The 16,142-nt window shown below is 35.3% G+C and overlaps 3 protein-coding genes across 7 annotated transcripts; 1 reads left to right on the forward strand and 2 right to left on the reverse strand.

Moving 5' to 3' along the window:
• Positions 1-819: 819 nt before the first annotated feature.
• Positions 820-7,599, reverse strand: tmem120aa (transmembrane protein 120Aa). Its single transcript, XM_051684373.1, has 12 exons — positions 7,160-7,599; positions 6,571-6,689; positions 6,368-6,484; positions 5,996-6,055; positions 5,672-5,767; positions 5,313-5,402; positions 3,236-3,301; positions 2,847-2,908; positions 2,636-2,728; positions 2,483-2,547; positions 2,102-2,170; positions 820-1,857 (listed from the first exon to the last, which is right to left on the reverse strand). Exons 1-12 carry the CDS (start codon positions 7,235-7,237, stop codon positions 1,738-1,740), a joined length of 1,035 nt encoding a protein of 344 aa, XP_051540333.1. The 5' UTR covers positions 7,238-7,599; the 3' UTR covers positions 820-1,737.
• Positions 7,600-7,822: 223 nt separating this feature from the next.
• On the reverse strand, positions 7,823-11,683 carry styxl1 (serine/threonine/tyrosine interacting-like 1). Of its 3 annotated transcripts, none has more exons than XM_051684095.1 (8): positions 11,647-11,683; positions 9,741-9,802; positions 9,494-9,593; positions 9,267-9,400; positions 9,024-9,169; positions 8,801-8,898; positions 8,588-8,700; positions 7,823-8,472 (listed from the first exon to the last, which is right to left on the reverse strand). In XM_051684095.1, the coding sequence occupies exons 1-8, from the start codon at positions 11,672-11,674 to the stop codon at positions 8,341-8,343; spliced, it is 813 nt and encodes a 270-aa protein (XP_051540055.1). In that variant the 5' UTR covers positions 11,675-11,683; the 3' UTR covers positions 7,823-8,340. The 3 variants fall into 3 exon arrangements, with proteins under 3 accessions (XP_051540055.1, XP_051540054.1, XP_051540053.1); XM_051684094.1 differs by having other exon boundaries at positions 11,443-11,682; XM_051684093.1 differs by lacking the exon at positions 11,647-11,683 and adding an exon at positions 10,811-11,486.
• A 77-nt stretch (positions 11,684-11,760) lies between these two features.
• Positions 11,761-16,142, forward strand: prr11 (proline rich 11). 3 transcript variants are annotated; one of them, XM_051684495.1, is made up of 10 exons: positions 11,761-11,828; positions 12,079-12,188; positions 12,430-12,562; positions 12,653-12,775; positions 12,902-13,108; positions 13,252-13,338; positions 13,437-13,549; positions 13,648-13,704; positions 13,849-13,945; positions 15,085-16,142. In XM_051684495.1, exons 1-10 carry the CDS (start codon positions 11,814-11,816, stop codon positions 15,118-15,120), a joined length of 978 nt encoding a protein of 325 aa, XP_051540455.1. In that variant the 5' UTR covers positions 11,761-11,813; the 3' UTR covers positions 15,121-16,142. The 3 variants fall into 3 exon arrangements, with proteins under 3 accessions (XP_051540455.1, XP_051540454.1, XP_051540453.1); XM_051684494.1 differs by having other exon boundaries at positions 15,246-16,137; XM_051684493.1 differs by lacking the exon at positions 15,085-16,142 and having other exon boundaries at positions 13,849-15,078.

Raw genomic sequence — 16,142 nt, forward strand, 5'->3', positions numbered from 1 at the left:
GTCAATTTAGACTCGTTATTTATCCAGTGCAGAAGAGAATTAGCTTTGAACTCTAGTGTAACCCACATGCTTAACACATCTACCATAACAGACATCAAAACCTTGCTGTCTGTGTTAGTGGCTATTCATATTGAACAAATATCACGTCATTTAAATCTCTGACTGCTTTTTATTGAAATGTGCAAAAACAAAACAATAGACCTTATTCACGCAAGCGCCATCTTTGAATGAAAACGAGGCTGTGAAGGATAGACTTACATCTATTCAGTGGCACAAACAGTATAAAGCTGTAAAAAGCTCCTAGACAGGGCCGTTTCTAGTCATAGGCCTACTAGGCAGTCGCCTAGGGTGCACCTGCTAGGGGGGCGCCAAAGAGAAGGCCACGGCAACGCACCCCAAACCCCACCTTATTTATAGTTGCGCCATATAAAATTTTGAAGGGAACGAAAATGTGGTTGTGAGGGATTTACAGACATACAGTCTCTTCAGTTGTTTGGACTGTTGTTTATATTGGTGTTGATTTTTCATCTGGCAAAAAATAAAAAAAAACATTAAAAAAAATTCAGCTGATACAATTACAGAAAACACGAGTTATGAAAATTGGACGAGATCTTAGAGCATCATACAGTTGATGGCACAGAAGAAAGTCAAGAGACTAAAGTCTATCCCTCACAGCCTTGTTCTCATTCTCATCAAAATTCAAATATGGCACTATTTTGAATGAGTATTAACAAAGTTAGTGCTGTACAGCAGTTTAACTTTGAACTGATGCCGCTTTTCAAGTTTTCATTGTAAAAATATTTAGAATCCATTAACATGTTTCTTCAAAACTTTCATTTTTTATTTATTTTTCTGGCCAATGACTTGTCACTTTCACTAGCATGACTAAAAGTAATCTGTATTCTATCAGTAACCAAGGACATCTTTCTCTTCAACAGTCATGACCTTAATTATTCAGGGTCATTTGGCAAGCACAGCTGCAATGGCAGTTTAATTAGATTGCAAATCATACAATTAAAAGTATTGTTAATATTCATGGGGTGGATTCTTTATAAGAAAATTAGCAAAATAATGCAAGTTGATATAGTGGATTGCCTTTTTACAGTGGTACAAACCCTGACCCGGATGTTTTATAAGTGAACCACATTCTTCAAAAAGGACTAAAGGAATATTACAACTTCCCATTTCTGTGTAACAGGGTTACATCAATCAATTCTTGAAAATCTGTCAAAATTTCCTGGCATCTGACTGCTTGCACATGTTCTTACTCAAACAAAGGTGTGGATGTAGTCGCATGACAGTGAAGTCATGTGTTGAATAGCAGTGAGAGCACATGATATTATGAACCGTGTTACAAACATTGCCTTGCCGTTTCTTATTTCCTTAAATGCAGGCCAGAGATATTTTAAACAAAACTGTAAAGAAAACACACATTGATACATACATATTACATATGATGTGCAAAACATTATAACACTAAAAGCCATTTTATAAATAACAACAATACATTCCATATTTGAGATTAAGGCAAAGACATTCCATCCCTTTTGATTTGTGACACATTTAGAAAAATCCTCACTTAGTGTGGTTCAACCACAGAGAACACAGAACATTTTGCAATATTAATAACACAAACATTTCATATTTGCTGAATTAAAAAATAAACATTCATATAAAATAAAATACATAATAATAATAATAATAATATATATATATATATATATATATATAAAGAGTTCAGTGCTTTTTGCAGAGTTTGGCCTTGTTCTGATCCATGTATTTGTGGTACACAACACCAAGAGTGGTGAAGAAGTTTCCAATGAACAAAACAAGGAAAGTTGAGCCACACATGAGAACCTGAGAAGAAGAATAAATATATAGGCTATAAATATATATATATGTATTATTTAAAATCACCAAAGAACAAACTAACATTACCACAAAAGAAAAAAAAATATTTTGGATGTTTTTTTTTTAATGAACAAATACAGTATTCACATATACATTAATAAACATATCCAAAAAAAATATGTATTTATTTATTTAGAGAACACATAATCCACATGTAAATATTCTTAGTTATTTTGAAACACACACTGACCTGCCACTCTTTCCATTCTGGAAGCTGGACCATTTGGAAGAGTGTAATTCCATTATACAGCTGGAAAAACTGGACATACATTAGATGAACATTAGATCCAATAAAAACTAACAATTACATAATATTACAACAGAACTTTTCTGAATTTCCTCTTTTAGGTGGATGGCTATCTATAGATCTATCTATCTATCCATCCATCCATCCATCCATCTACCTAAAACCTACACAGTTCAGTAAAATTTGATATTTTCCTCTGAGCCAACAGCAGAAGCTTTTAACACAATGAGACCCATACAAATGAACTGAACTAAGCTGTTTGCCCAATATTGAGGCATTTATTGCAAAATATCACTAGATTAACAAAACTAGCATCAAACTTACATGGCCCAAGAAAAGGAACGGCAGGAGAAAGGTCAGATCCCTCCACATCCAGGACGGAAACCCCTCTGATCACAAAGCACAAGCACATACACATGAAATGCAACATCTAAACACAGTAAAGGGAAAAGGACAAAAAACCAACAGGCTACCCACCAACTGTGAGGTCCATATTGTGTCTTTCTCCAAGCGCTCTAAGTCTATATAAGCAGCCACTTTGGTAGTAATACTGCAGAAACTGAACAAAATCTAAATGAAAACAATAAATTATACAATAAATGATGTATTCTGTCATAAAATTTGAAAGAATTGCAAATACTTGCAAATATAATAGAAAGACAGCATTTCTGAGAAGTTATAATCTTACTTATATACATGGAGTAGGACAAGAACTGATTTCTGAACATCTGGTAGAGTTCACCATCAGGCCTACAAAACAAACAAGTTGATGCATATCAGACATTTACACATACCCTTTAATTCTCCTTCACTCTCTCAACACCCCTTCTCTCCCCCACACTACATTTCTGTTGTTCCTCAACAAAGATATCTGCCAAAGGTGCATTCTTACTTCAAAACCTTTAATTTTAAACATTTATTCGAAGAACACTCATCTGAGTTACACTCATAGAGAAACACCACAATAATACTTAAATACATAATACTGAAATACCCTGAAATTTTTAATTCAAAAGGTGTAAAACTGTCAAAACTTCCTCACAGAGTTTAAGAGAGACTGAGTTATTCATACAGTACCAGGTCAGCATTACTCCAGACAGAAAAGTTGAGACATAGTGTTGAAACACCCACCAGCCTTTGATCCTGAAACAAATCCAATAATGTAAAAACACTGAACTGTGAAGGTTTATGTCAATATAATCTGTAATTAAAAATACAGTAGTCAAAACTTTACAGTAAATTACAAAAATAAGCGAGGGATTTATTTAATAAATTGCAGGAATTAAGTAGTGATAAACCAATATATAGGCCAAGCCGATTACTCTGTCGATATTTGGCCATTTGGCCAATAACCATGTTCACTTGGCCAATTAACAGAAGTGTTAAAGGGATAGCTCATCCAAAAATGAAAATTCTCTCATTATTCACTTACCCTGATGCCATCCCAGATGTGTATGACTGTCTTTCTTCAGCAGAACACAAATGAAGATTTTTAGAAGAGGATAGAGCTCTGTCACGTCCTTATAATGCAAGTATACGGGTGCCAGCATTTTGACGGTCCAAAAGTCACATTTAGGCAGCATAAAAGTAATCAATGCGACTCCAGCAGATCAATGAATGTCTTCTGAAACAAATCGATACGTTTGTGTAAAAAATAAATCGATAATTAAAACATTATTAACTTTTAAAAAGCGCTTGTTCTGCATGGCTAGTTCACGCGAGAATTCAGAAGCGCCGCTTATTTACAACAGAAGAACGAACGTCACGCGAGAGTTCGGCCATTTCAAACAGCATTAGAGCCCTGGACGGAAGCGCCGATATAAGTTAAATACGTTTTAATTATCGACTTTTTTACATAAACCTATCGATTTGCTTCAGAAGACATTGATCGACTGGAGTCTCCAGGATTACATTCATGCTGCCTAAATGTGACTTTTAGACCATCAAAGTGCTGGCACCCTTGTACTTGCATTATAAGGACCTGACAGAGCTCTATCTTCTTCTAATAATCTTTATTGGTGTTCTGCTGAAGAAAGACAGTCACATCTGCAGATAGCATCATGGTATGTGAATAATGAGAGAATTTTCATTTTTGGGTGAACTATTCCTTTAACTTTCCATTGTGTCAGTTTCAAAATCCACCAATAGATTTTTCAATGGATAGTCAACATTTTCTATTTTCAAGGTTTTTTTCTTTTCAAATATATGCAAATTCAAGTAAATTTTGCATAAAATAAGTGTGTGGGGTTTCACTTATGAAATTGTGTCTACATCTGATTTGCTGTTGTTAAGGGCTAGTTCACCCAAAAATGAAAATTCTCTCATTTACCCACCCTCAAGCCATCCCAGATGTGTATGACTTTCTTTTTTTTTTTCTTCTTTTTTTTCAGAACACAAACAAAGATTTTTAGAAGAATATCTCAGCTCTGTACGTCCATACAATGCAAGTGAATGGTGGGCAGATCTCTGAAGCTCTAAAAATAAGATAAAGCATAAACATAATCCACCAAACTCCAGTGGTTAAATCAATGTCTTCTGAAGTGATTCAGTTGGTTTTATATTCAGTTGGTTCTGTATATATTGAAAGCAGCCTCCTTGGCGATCATGAATTCAAGTTCGATTATACTTCCTATAGCGCCATCTAGCGCGCTGTGCATGTGTCAAGCACTAGGAAGTGTAATAGAACTTGAAATCATGATTGTGCCTAGAGACTGAAATGGCAAGCTGTACAATGAAAAATTAGTTATATTTTGGTCTGTTCTCACTCAAAACCAACTGGATAGCTTCGGAAGACATAGATTAAACCACTGGAGTATTATGGATTAACTTTATGCTGACTTGATCTCCTATTTGGAGCTTCAAAGGCCTGGCCACCATTCACTTGCATTGAATGAACATACAGAGCTGAGATATTCTTCTAAAAATCTTTGTTTGTGTTCTGCAGAAGAAAGAAAGTCATTCACATCTGCAATGGCATAAGGTTGAGTAAATTATGAGAGAATTTTCCTTTTTGGGTGAACTATCCCTTTAAATTGTATTATTTAATACAATCTGCATTTATATCAGCCATCCTGCTCTCTAGATATCGGTATCAGCTATTGAAAAACCCATATCAACCACTGAAATGAAGTACTACGTAATAATTTATTCTCACTTAGAGCCGTTATTAATGAGGATGCTCTCTCTTATCGTCAATGTGCAATAATACCACACCAACAGGAAGTTGAAAAGTGCATCTACAACCCTGAAAAACACAAGAGGACAAAGCAGATAGCACACATAATTTCTCTATATCGATTATTTGTATGCAGAGTAACATACAGTACAGTGATGCTGTTAACATTCCTATACTTTTTTAAAGGGACCAATCTAATGTTATAATCAAACTATATTATGAAAAGAAGTTTTAATGTAAATATGAGCCCACTTAAAAGGCTAACCGAGCTCATTACCATTTTGAAATCATTCATGTTTGTGAACTAATGTTGGTGTCCTGAAGAATAAACACTATACCTGTAGCTGACCAAAAACCGACAGGTGAATGAGAACAACAAGAGCAGTACGGTCAAGTATAGTTTGAATTTCTCATACTCGTCTTTATAGGAAAACCTGTACAATTTAGAAACAGATAGAGAAAATAGGCCTTCTAGGTACTAGACAGAGTTATACAATTAACATAGCACATTCACATTATTCAAATCAGTCATTGATGTGTCAGTTTCTGTTACAACATGATTATCAATAGACTATTGTGGTATTAAGCCTTTTTAATACTTACGAATGTTTTAATGCTTAATAAAAGGGGATTGTTTTCTGTTCAAGATCGGAAGACCTTACTTGGACTGCTTGTTAAGGAGTGTAACATTCACATTTCCAAGAACAAGACTGAGGTATAACCTGAAAGGAGAATAGGGTAAAGCATTAAGTATCAAAAATGTCCTTGAACAATCTGTGAAACAATAGTGGATTTTAAGACCAAACACATAATTTGTTTGCTTCATAATTAACTGATATTACTCACACAATTATTATTAGAAAGCTTTCATCTTTACCACTTTTATTCTACAGCATTTTGCTATACACACTGTAATAGCAAAGCCAGAGCTGACTTTCAAAAACCTGCTTTGCATAGTCATGGATCATTATATGGGTTTTAAACCATAGCAGGGATTGGCAGTCGTGAAATCAGACATCTCTCATTTGCATTACCCGTTCTTCTTTGGCAGGAAGGCCTCCATCTCAAAAAAGACATTTGGTCTTTCTCTAATGGATTCTTGGATCCCGTCTATTCTGTTGACATCATCTGGATTTGCTATAACTCTGCATCTATACAAGAAAAGAAAATATAAATTGAATTTAAAATGCAAGTCTACAACATTTTTAAGAATGTGCACATATCACTCATGACTGACTCTTCCAGGGATTCGGAGAGATCCTTTAACTTTTTCTTCTGACGTGCGATAGAAGAAGAACTACTGTCCTGCAGCTTCGAAACTTCTTCCAGCTTCTGTTTGTACAGTCGATGTGTCTCCTGTACAACACATGTTGATATATTATATGGAGACAGTACATGATACAATAATACTCACTGTATCATATAATAAATAATCATACAATGATATATTATATCTAATATATATTACTGACAATTAATTACTAACACACACACACACATATAAATATATGTCATTGTATAATATTGCCATTGCTATATAGTAATTAACTAGAAATATCCAGTTTCTAGAACTACTGTGTGGTACTAGACAAGGATTTCATTGCTAATCAGCTGATGCTCAGAAAAGCTTATTTTAACTCTATAATCTACTATGAATTATATGTACCGGACAATGACATTCCGTTTTCTTAATATATAAAATGATCATAATGTATATAATATTAAAGACATGTTAAAGAGAGACGAGTAAATAAATATCTCATAGTTAAAGGCTGTCTGTCAGTCATGCTATTATGATTAGCACTGGAGAAAGAATGACCGCTCACCTGGAGCTGTTGATAGTCTTTTTCCAGATCCTGCCATTCTTGTAAACATTCGGCCAACCCAGTCGGATTAAATAACATTTCCAGAGAGTGTATCTGATGAAATGTACTGTTCCCGGAAAAACTGTTAAGAGGATATCGGTCTAATCTACCGTTGTTTGAGTGGCCAACTCGCTATCTAGATAGAATAGATACACGTCTGTTTTGTCAACGGGGCTTCGAAACTCGCGTAGCCAATCAGAGACAGGCTCCGTGGTTATCGTAACGCCCCTCCCCGTAAACTGACCAATTAGCGCTTTCAAAACAGGAGTATACGTCACGGTTGCTTAGGCGTTAGCCCCACCTTGGTTAGCCCACCCATTCTCTCCATTCACGCCCCTTCAATGTATGCTGTGAACTGCCAACAAAGGGCGATCTGGGGCACCAAATAAGTGTTGAAATTATTGGCCAAATCTCGTATTATACGAAATTATTAACTGTCAGTATATATATATATATATATATATATATATATATATATATATATATATATATATATATATATATATATATATATATTTATGTCTATTTCTTTTATATATATATATATATATATATATATATATATATATATATATATATATATATATATATATATATATATATAAAATTATAATATTCATTCGTTTTGTATAGTCTAAACCAATTTTGTTTTACCATGTTAAACCTTAAGAGTCATACCTATAAAACTTTGTTGATCCTGAGACCTAACTCAATTATTCATGATTCAGTTCACAATGTTTTAAGCAAACTTTTCACATTTAGTAAAAAGATTTTTACAAAATGTTCATTAATAAAAAAAAATCCATAAAGAAACTTTTTTTCTCTTTATGTAGATGTCTTATGAAATGCACATTAGGGTCACTATTTTTAGTGCCATAGATTCGCTCAGACTAATATTTTTGTACAGTGTACAGTGTTCCTATTGCTATTATTTGACAGCTTAACACTTGTTTGCACTTTCTTCCACTGTCTGTATAGTAGGTTTACTGTTTACTCAGTAAATTATTTATTATTGATTTACTACCTTTACTGTATTAATTAATGTATAAATAAAAATGCATGATATGGAATCATCACTGATTCACTGTAATTAAATGTACAGTGTAAAAGAACTGCATTGTTTCTGTTAAGTTTGATTGTTGTTAGTAGTTGGGCTCTGCAATATCTGTAACTCTCTGCCCAAGAATCTGAAGTTCCCAGTCAGAGAGTTGCTGCACAAATCCTCGATTTGGCCTCATGTTGGCTTTGCATTGCTGAATATGATTCCATGCCTCCTGAAATATTCAGAAATGACTTGTGGTAATAAGAAGAGCTACTTTGGTAAGAAAGCACCTCCCAATAACATCAATGCAAATACAAAATTGGAAATGCAAAAAATAAAAACATTACCTTCAGCATGTATTTTCGGTGATGTATAAGATATGCCATTGCTACAGCACAGCTTCGGCTTATCCCAAGAGTAGAGAATATCATAACACAAGAAGCACTATTGAGATGTGAATCTAAAATATTTAACAGTCACAGTCAGTTTAAAACAGTGTAGTGCTTCAGTTGTATATAGAGTATCATGCCGTTTAGTGTTAAATATGCCACAGTACTTACCAATGAAAGCACACACTCTCTCAAATGATGTTAACAAATCTGCCACTTCAGAATCTGCGATTCGGATGTGTAGGACAGTGCATTTTGCTTTTTTAAACCTAGTGTGCAAAACAATCAGTTCATAGGTCCATTACAAAATGCAGAAAGGGGCTGTTCAGGCAGTAGTAAGCTGAAATTGAATTGAATGGCAACAAATGCTATGCCTACATATATGATGGCTCACATTAGACTGCATTCATCAGAAAGATTGACAAGTGCGTTCAATTTTAGATCTTTGAGGATTTGAAGATTCGTTGCCTGCCTATAATCTCCCATGTAAAGCTGGCCTGGTAAGATTTCCACAGGATAGGGCACCAAGTTCTCCAATTCCTATGGATATATGTATTTTAAGAATGATTAATGGTTTAATACATTTATAAACAGTAAGAACAACAGCAAAATAGTAATAATCTGTAAATAGAAATACCCTAATTGTATAAATAATTTTTTGTGTTCTTAGGAAAGTATAGAGTGCAGAAAACTTCTCATAGCCACCATTTAGAATCTGAACGGGAAAGCGGCTCGCTTTTGCTAGGCTGTCTGCACAGTCTGTGGCTGGACCTGTAAAAAAAAAAATCATCAGCAGTGTAATAGCAATTATAGCAGAGTTCATAACATGTTAGAAAAAGTGTGCTAGTTACCTAGTGCTCTTACCTGAATCCAACAAAGAATCAGTGCTGCTATCATATACAATGATGTATCTCATACTTTCAACCTCAACATCCATGGGTATAACAAATTTTCCTTCAGAATCCTTTGCAATCAGAGAGCAAAAAGAGAAGAATTATATTTTATAGAGATATCATTTTGAAGGATACTAGAACTTACCAGTACGACACAAACGATCCTCAATGAGAAATCCATTTTATTTAGTGAACAAACACATGAAACTGAAACAAACCCATTTTGCATTTCTGGCAGTAATGATGTGGCTGAAGTAATATGCTTCTGCTGGACGGGCATCTGAAGAAATAAGACAACGATTATCATTGTTGATGTTTTTATCCATAATTATAAAAAAAAAGAGAACATAAAAAGTGAAATTTCAACAGAAAAAAAAAGAAAAAGAAAAATAAAGACACAAATGCACTGGTATGCTAATGTATATCCATGAACACTGACAATTCTCTGTGTCAAAGAAAAATATGATTTATCCATTATTCTTAAAGGGGTAGTTCATCCAAAAATGAAAATTCTTTTTTCATTTACTCACCCTCATGACATCCCAGATGTCTATGACTTTCTTTCTTCTGTAGAACACAAACGAAGATTTATAGAAAAATATCTCATCTAGGTCTATACAGTGCAAGTGAATGGTGACCAAAACTTTGAAGCTCCAAAAAGCACATATCGGCAGCATAAAAGTAATCCATACGACTCTAGTTGTTTAATCCATTTGTTTTGAAGTGATCCATTAGGTTTGGGGGTAAGAACAGACCAAAAATGTAACTCCTTTTACACTGTGTATCTTGCCATAGCGGTCTCTAGGCACGATCATGATTTCAAGCTCGATTACACTCCTCAGCAGAGCGCTAGATGGCACTAGGAGGTGTAATCGAACCTAGAGACTGCTATGGCAAAATGCACAGTGAAAAAGGAGATACATTTTGGTCTGTTCTCACCCAAACCCGATTAGATTGCTTTAGAAGACATGGATTAAACCACTGGAGTAGTATGGATTACTTTTATACTCCCTTTATCTGCTTATTAGAGCTTCAAAGTTTTGGTCACCATTCACATGCACTGTATGGACCAACAGAGCAGAGATATTCTTTTAAAAGAAAGAAAGAAAATCATACACATCTGGGATGGCATGAGGGTGAGTAAATGATGAGAAAACATTTTTGGGTGAACTATTCCTGTAACATACATTCTGTCCATTTTTGGTTGTAGAATTATTATTGAACACATCTGTACACAATGTGTAGTTGGTTTTACATGAAATAAGAGGAATGACCCTCTAATTCTTACCAATCAGACAAAGATAGTTGCTCTCTGCAAGCCTCGATATACGAGTGTATTGATTTAGGATGTTGTACAGTTTTGTTGCTTCACAAATAACTTTTCCAGCCATTACAACCACTGTGGCTTCCTCTGTGTCTCCTAACAAAAAGGTATTTGCTCCAATTCGAACGTTTATAACGCTTTGACTTACAAGAATGCTTATTTTACTTGTGGTTTTGAGATAACAGTTTTCGATCAATTATTGCTTACTGACAAACTTCCTTAGAGAGCAGTTGGTTACTCTGCTGTCATGGTAACGAACAAAAACAGTCCTGATTGGTGGAAAGCGCTCCGCTTTTCCGTCTTTGGCTGCGTTCTAAACCAAAGGTAGTAGCTGTCTTGTTGCCTCGCTGCCCTAATGACTCAACAGACAGCGTAAGGTCACGTCATTGCTAGGATACCAGCAACTGTTTAACGCCATCTGGTGTCCACTAAAGGTAACGCGTCTGCTTCATTCAGCCAACCGAACCACAATGGTCTAATAACCTAGAACAAACTCAATAGAGTGTTGGTGATAACCAAGTATATATTTAATAACTACAATACTACTTTCTCGCTAGAAATGTAATAAAAGTTGGAAAAAGGGAATAAAAACGTACATTTATACACAAATTGGCTATCAACTGCCTCTTCGGCCGCCATTTTTTTTCTTCAGCTCAACCACTATGGATTCGGGAGCACAGGATTGTGGGATTTCATATGCAGCATCTATTCTGCCTTCAAAAAACGATCAGATGAAGGTATCTCAGTAGACAAGATGTGACGCAAACACTGGATTCGGACATGCTTTGATCCCTTCCTACCTCCGTATACAGCCTCCGGAGGCAGCATTTTCCTGGTTTCAGACGGAGCCATTCTTAACCAATAAATTTTCAAGACCCGCCCCTCTGCACTTCATGCGCGCTCCTATTGGTTGATAAACGCTACAGAACTATTTTCAAAATCAGGCACACAGCTGTCAGCAGCTGCTATGGCTGGATTCAAGGTATGTTGTTACTTCTAGTTGCTTTTCTTGTCTTATATATTTGCGTACATGTAAAATACTTGTGTTGTTTTAAAAGCGTGATATAATTATAACATATTGCATTGTAAATATACGCAAAAGTGCGTAATGCACACGACTCTTGGCTTGGCGAACACCCTGTTGCATGCATCTGGTGTTTGTAGCTTCATACTGTCTATGTAGTTTGTTTTAGAAATTGTGAATTGTCATACAATTTGTAACTTGTCTGCAGCGCCTGAGCAGATTTTTTCAGCGGCGGAGGAAGAGAAATGGCAGCAGTCGACGTTGTGCCATAATGAGTAAGCAGCCGGATGGGTTTCCTGCCACCCTAACGGCCCCTGCGTGAGTAACAGTCAATTTTATACATGCAAAAAAAAAAAAAAAAAAAGATAATAATAATTATATGTATTTACAAATAAATAATGATATGTGTTTACAGTAGTTTCATACAAATGTTTTAACTAGTTGAGTTCTGTTTTGGGGTGTCATACCACAGATCATGCACAAGTAGTATATATTATGGATTTAAATATTTGTATCTAGGCCTACACTTACTTTACTTTCTGGGAATGGTTTCATCTAGTCCAAACAACAACACAATGGTGGAGACGAAGGAGGAGACCAGTGTTCAAGATACTAAACTGTCTAGAAGTGTTGGAGCTCTGTTTTTTGCAGTTGGAGGAATTATGCAAAAATGCAGCAAGACAATTTATCGAGTAGGTTTCTGTTTGGTTTCATGGGAATATTTGAATTTACTTATAAGGCCATTATATCTCAGATCAATTTCTAACCTGCTCATTTTTCAGACCTGTTCGGGATTCCTAAATGTCTGTCTTTTCTGGAGACGCTATGCAGATCGTGTGGAGTCCCTTCATCAAAAAGTAGAGGAGCTACAAAGGGAAATAGCACTATTGCATTCAGCTCTGAAGGTTTGCACATTTCTATTCGACTGATTGAACAGATTATTCTTTCACAAAATGCCTATGCTTGTAATGTGCATAAAAAGTTGACATATAGAGTTTGTAAGAAGAGCCTTTGTCTCCTTTACATTTCAGCTGTCTCGTGAAGCCAAAACTGCAGGTGGTAATGGTGAAATACTTAATGGTGTTAACCTCTCTACACCACTTCTACCTGTCTCCCTTCCACCTCCACCTCCTCCCCTACCACCACCACCACCACCACCTCCTCCACTTCCATCTAAACTTGCTGTTCCGAAACTGGTCGTAGTCCCCATCAAGTCTGCTCAACCTACGTTTCTGAAAGTAATGGTCTATAGCTACAAAAGTGAAAATTGATATTGCATCTCAGTTGCATCTTTTCATATGTTAGATATATTTGAATTGTTCAAATTCTTTTGCTTTGTTAAGAAAGAAGTTATGGATGTTGTTGGCATTATTATCAACAGAAGCAGCGAGATGGCCCTGTTGCAGTTACTCTCCATGATCTTCAGGCAGTACGCCTTAGAAAGGTGACTGTAAGCCATAAAACTCAGGTGAATAATTTATCATGTCCTCATTATGTTTTCCATCCTGTGCTGCATTTAGTTGATACTGTTGATGGCTGGAGGAATGAGAGCATGTTGTTTTACAGATGTCTCCAGACAGAAAAAGATCTCCTTTGGTCACACTCGCAGACTTGCAGAAAGTCCGTTTACGACGTTCTCATTCTGAACTCCCATTAAAGTTCAGGTCAAGCCTCGGCAGGTGAAGTTCTGCCTGCTTACAAATGTTTAGTTTGGTTTAAAGCATTGCAATGGTTTTTGCTTGATAATTTATTTTTATTTTTGTGCTGTTCTCTTTAGGACCCCAACCAAAAGTCCAGTGAATCTTCGAGTACCACTTCGAAAAGTCATGAACAGGTAAGATTAACTTCACTTTATGCCATGGCTTGCTTTAAAACAGGCTACACTTACAGGAAGCATTTTTTTGTCATATGTTTGAAATTACAAACAGCACGTATAATTGAAAACTTTTGTAATATCTGGTGTATTGTTACTTCTCAGGAGCCCTGGTGGTACACCATTGTTTAACAAAGAAAATGAGAAGATGGATTCAAGCCTTGATCCAAGAATGAAAAATGCTTTAGGAAACAGTCACCTGGTATGTAACCGCTTTACCATAAATGTTTATCACAATTTACACGGTACATTCTTTTTAAGAATTTTAACATTATTCAGACTTCTTCTTCCATCTTAACCTTGTGCGACCCCTCGTCCTTCTGCGTAGATTGTGTTTTTTCTTCGCTGTACGCTATGCATAATTTCATTTCATTTAAACCGACTGATCTCAGTTCAGTTGTCTTTGGGAGAAACACCAACAAAACTTTATCTGGTAAGAAACCTAATTAAGTTTTTACATTGAAACCTGTTTGAGTCAAAAGATTAGAGTCTTTAGTTTCATCCAATATGCCATTTTAAAAATGGATCGCGAAACAGCACACTGACGTGGACTATAGCGCTATTTTTCCATGAGAAATCCTGTATTCACTGTGCATTATCACATTGAAAACCAATGGGTTCATCCAAAAGCTGAAAAATGGCATTTCAGAGGCTTTATATGGAGTTAGGATGAAAATAAGGTGCATTTTGAACTGTTCTTAGACCAGTGCAGACAGAGAGCACACTGGAGGTTAAGTTATTCACTAAATAGGGAGCAAGGGAGCATCCTATAGCTCTCTATGCAGTTAAGTGCATTCACTCCTAGCATCCGACCAAAAGTTCATTTTCAGGCTGCAGATGATGTTTGGACCACTCAACATGTTTGGCAGACATGGGACAATGGTAATCAGTACATAGATTCAGAATTTATAATGTATCATTTTATTTGAACATGGTTGGCAGTGATTGGATGATGCTGGCCGTTACTTTGAATCAAAATTATTTATGCTCATTTCTGATTAGTAAAATGCTTCAGCACTGGCTGTCAGTTGTTTGTTTGACAGTGCAAAGAGAGAACATTGAGATTTTGTTGCCAAAGTAGAAGAAAACATTGTAACATAAAAGTCAAATCCAAGTCAAATCATAGTATTTGGGCTGTTCCTAATACACATTGTTCCAAGCAGCTTTACAGAAAATCAGCTGTAATGTCTCAAAAACATGAATAACCAACACTCCTGGGAACATAATAAATAATCAGATTTTTTTTCTTTCTATAGCTTGGTATTATTTAACATTTTACAACATACATTTTTAGGAAAACTAATTTTTCTTAAAAATATATTTTCTTCCTCTTTTTACTAGGGGCTACTTGGTTACAAATCAAAACGGGAAATGTAAAATGCACACAGCAGTCGTGCACGGGTCTCAGGAGGTTAAGGAAAATGTATTTATTTAAAGCATTAATGAAGATTTTAAGGCTTGAAAATCAATCTTTTTTTCTTTTTTTTTTTACATCTTTACAGAATGCTTTAACAAAAGGACTATCACAACTCAAGGCTGCCTAAGCAAATAAATGTGTCCTTTGTACATTCTATTACCCTTTTATTGTTATTGCACAATGCATCACCTTTTGGTAAAACAATAACAAAGTGTTTGTTTTTATTTGTTTGTTTTTAACATGTTTACTGTGATGTACTAGCCTAATTGTTTCCACTGATTTTCATACTGTCATCACTAATGTTGTATTTTATTTGAGTGACATGACAGTGTGATATGTTACTACTTGCTGCTTGTGAAATTAGCCTCTCTTGCTCCTTAAATGTCAGCACCCCCTTTGTAAGGCTTTTTGTTTTTTTAGGAAAAAGGAGAACAACTGCATACTGTATGAAAGTCTGTTGCACATCATGTTGTTAGATATGGCTTGTCAAGGTATGGTATAATTAGTAGAAGCACATAATATGAGGGTCAGAGTCATTGTAACAGAATATGATGTAACTCATCTGTAAAATATATTACTTAATACTGTGTGTTGAAGCTTGCACAGAGGTGATGCAGTGCAGTTATTGATCTATAAATTCAGTACACCAGTGGTGTCTTATGTACACAGAACAACTTGAAGCCCAGTAACTTTGTAAGATTCAGGATGCCATCATGTTTTTTTATTCTTTACATTTACAGGTGAGGTTTGGGTGCGACACCAAATTGTTTAATTATATTTTACCATGTCTCCATTGTTTTAAGGGTCTTTTGCAATATTTTCTAAAACCATTTTTTTTTATTTGTGTTAACATATTATTGCAATGAAACAAATGCAAAATGTTTAATAAATATTTGAACAATATCTATTTTAATAAATATAGGACAAACATTGTAGATGTGCATTTTGATTTGTGAACTTATGAATTTACACACAGACACAT

The sequence above is a fragment of the Myxocyprinus asiaticus genome, chromosome 42, assembly GCF_019703515.2.
Source record: "Myxocyprinus asiaticus isolate MX2 ecotype Aquarium Trade chromosome 42, UBuf_Myxa_2, whole genome shotgun sequence".
In the NCBI taxonomy this organism is placed as follows: Eukaryota; Metazoa; Chordata; class Actinopteri; order Cypriniformes; family Catostomidae; genus Myxocyprinus; species Myxocyprinus asiaticus.

What these genes read in the sequence shown, in the direction of transcription:
- tmem120aa (XM_051684373.1), bottom strand. Translation starts at nt 7,237, where the DNA reads ATGTTATTTAATCCGACTGGGTTGGCCGAATGTTTACAAGAATGGCAG. An exon ending in CTCTCCGAATCCCTGGAAGA is followed by an intron (nt 6,485 to 6,570) that starts GTCAGTCATGAG and finishes TTTCTTGTATAG; the next exon opens with ATGCAGAGTTATAGCAAATC. An exon ending in CTCCTTAACAAGCAGTCCAA is followed by an intron (nt 5,768 to 5,995) that starts GTAAGGTCTTCC and finishes TAAATTGTACAG; the next exon opens with GTTTTCCTATAAAGACGAGT.
- styxl1 (XM_051684093.1), bottom strand. Translation starts at nt 10,913, where the DNA reads ATGGCTGGAAAAGTTATTTGTGAAGCAACAAAACTGTACAACATCCTA. An exon ending in CAACTATCTTTGTCTGATTG is followed by an intron (nt 9,803 to 10,810) that starts GTAAGAATTAGA and finishes TTATTTCTTCAG; the next exon opens with ATGCCCGTCCAGCAGAAGCA. An exon ending in TGATTCTTTGTTGGATTCAG is followed by an intron (nt 9,401 to 9,493) that starts GTAAGAGCACTA and finishes TTTTTTTTACAG; the next exon opens with GTCCAGCCACAGACTGTGCA.
- prr11 (XM_051684493.1), top strand. An exon ending in TTCAGGTCAAGCCTCGGCAG is followed by an intron (nt 13,550 to 13,647) that starts GTGAAGTTCTGC and finishes TGTTCTCTTTAG; the next exon opens with GACCCCAACCAAAAGTCCAG. An exon ending in CTTCGAAAAGTCATGAACAG is followed by an intron (nt 13,705 to 13,848) that starts GTAAGATTAACT and finishes GTTACTTCTCAG; the next exon opens with GAGCCCTGGTGGTACACCAT.